Here is a 1,541-nt window from a genome sequence, read left to right as displayed (position 1 = left end):
ATTGCAAGTCCCCCTCTCCCCTTCTCTCTGGCTGGGGTCAGGGAACCTGAAGACACTCAGCACGGCAAAGCTGGGAGGCACCTCCAAGAACACAGGGACCCAAGGGAACCAAATGCACCAGGAAGCCTCCTTCCATATCTGGCACCATCTGAGCTGAAGAGAAAGTTATTTCAAAGTAAGCGGATGCTGATAGGGCAGTACTGTGATGGAGCTAGAAAGCAGATCTGAGTGATGAGGGACCCGGTGGCCAACAACAGCTCAGTTATTCTCCACCAGGCCTCTGTGACAGAGGACACATAGGTCAAGGTGTCTGGAAGGAAGGCAGACGTGAGGGAAGACAGCCTATCTGTAATGGTGCTACGGTGGTGGAATCCTAGAAGTTGTGATGCCAGGCAGGTTGCGCTGGCACCCTCACTCAACCACCTGTAAAGCTGAAAGCCAGCTCTCCTCTTCCCTTATTTATTTATTTATTTATTTATTTATTTAGACAGGGTCTTGCTGCGCAGTTCAGCTGGCTCCAACTCACAGCGATCCTCTTGCCTCAACCTCCTGCACCACGCCCAGCTCAACTTTATCTGTAAATTAAGAACACTGTCCCACGGCCCCAGCAGAGAGCACTAAAGTCCCCAGAACAATGCCTTCCAGCTCCGTGAGGGCCATGAGGCAGAGGGTTTTAAATCTGTACACATCTGTGCCCTCATACCTAAAGCCAGGCCTGACACTTAGTAGGGACCCAACAACTACTTGTTGGATAAACGAATGGAACCACTAGTGTTTGTGTTTTGGTTTCGTTTTGCTTTTAAAGATTGCTGCTAGGAAGATGACACTGTTGAATCCTTTTCTGCAAAAATTATAGCATTTCTCTAAGTTTTCTCCATAGACACCACCGTCTTGTACAAGACGTAGGTTCCTGGGCCACACTCCAGAACGGCTGACTTAAATGTGGCAATCCGAAAGCCACACCGTCAAAAGCCCCTTTGGTTATTATCCACACAAAAGTTGAGGAACCACAAGATTAGAATTTGAGGGCTGGATGACTCCTAACAATCCACTTCCCAAATGAGGACACAGGCCAACCTAGAAAAAGGGACCTGCCTGCGATTGAGTCCGGAGCTGAGCTCCACTCCACCCACCCAGAGCTCCAGCATTTACCCCGCTCCACCGCAGCAAGGCGAGCCCTCGGGGTGGGACACCCGCTCTCTGGCTGCTTCCAACCTAGAGGAGAGCGGCGCGTTGCCATTGGCCGGGGTGCGGGCGGCACAGTCCCATTGGCCCGTCGGAGCCCCCGCCCCTCACCAGGGCCGCGTTGTGATTGGCCCCTCCCTTGGCTATAAGGCGGTGGCCGGCGGGCCGTGGGAGCGCGCGGGAGCGCACGGCGGGGCGCGGCAGGCGCGGGGACAAGGCGCAGGGAGGACGCGGCTGGGCGCCCATGGCGTTCGCGCTGCTGCGCCCCGTCGGCGCGCACGTGCTGTACCCGGACGTAAGGCTGCTGAGCGAGGACGAGGAGAACCGCAGCGAAAGCGACGCGTCGGACCAGTCGT

At 55.5% G+C, this 1,541-nt stretch overlaps 1 protein-coding gene across 1 annotated transcript in view; it reads left to right on the top strand.

Moving 5' to 3' along the window:
- Positions 1–1,375: 1,375 nt before the first annotated feature.
- The window catches only part of Tcf15 (transcription factor 15 (basic helix-loop-helix)), a gene marked incomplete in the record, with an annotated part of 5,515 nt that continues 5,349 nt past the window's right edge, over positions 1,376–1,541 (top strand). The window contains 1 exon segment of the mRNA XM_013510023.1: positions 1,376–1,541. Within this exon segment, the coding sequence (XP_013365477.1) occupies positions 1,430–1,541 (112 nt within the window).

This window comes from Chinchilla lanigera, unplaced genomic scaffold (assembly GCF_000276665.1).
Source record: "Chinchilla lanigera isolate Chin_1 unplaced genomic scaffold, ChiLan1.0 scaffold00196, whole genome shotgun sequence".
Taxonomy (NCBI): domain Eukaryota; kingdom Metazoa; phylum Chordata; class Mammalia; order Rodentia; family Chinchillidae; genus Chinchilla; species Chinchilla lanigera.
The sequence above is the reverse complement of the archived record's forward strand: the minus strand, read 5'-3'. Positions and strand labels throughout refer to the sequence as shown.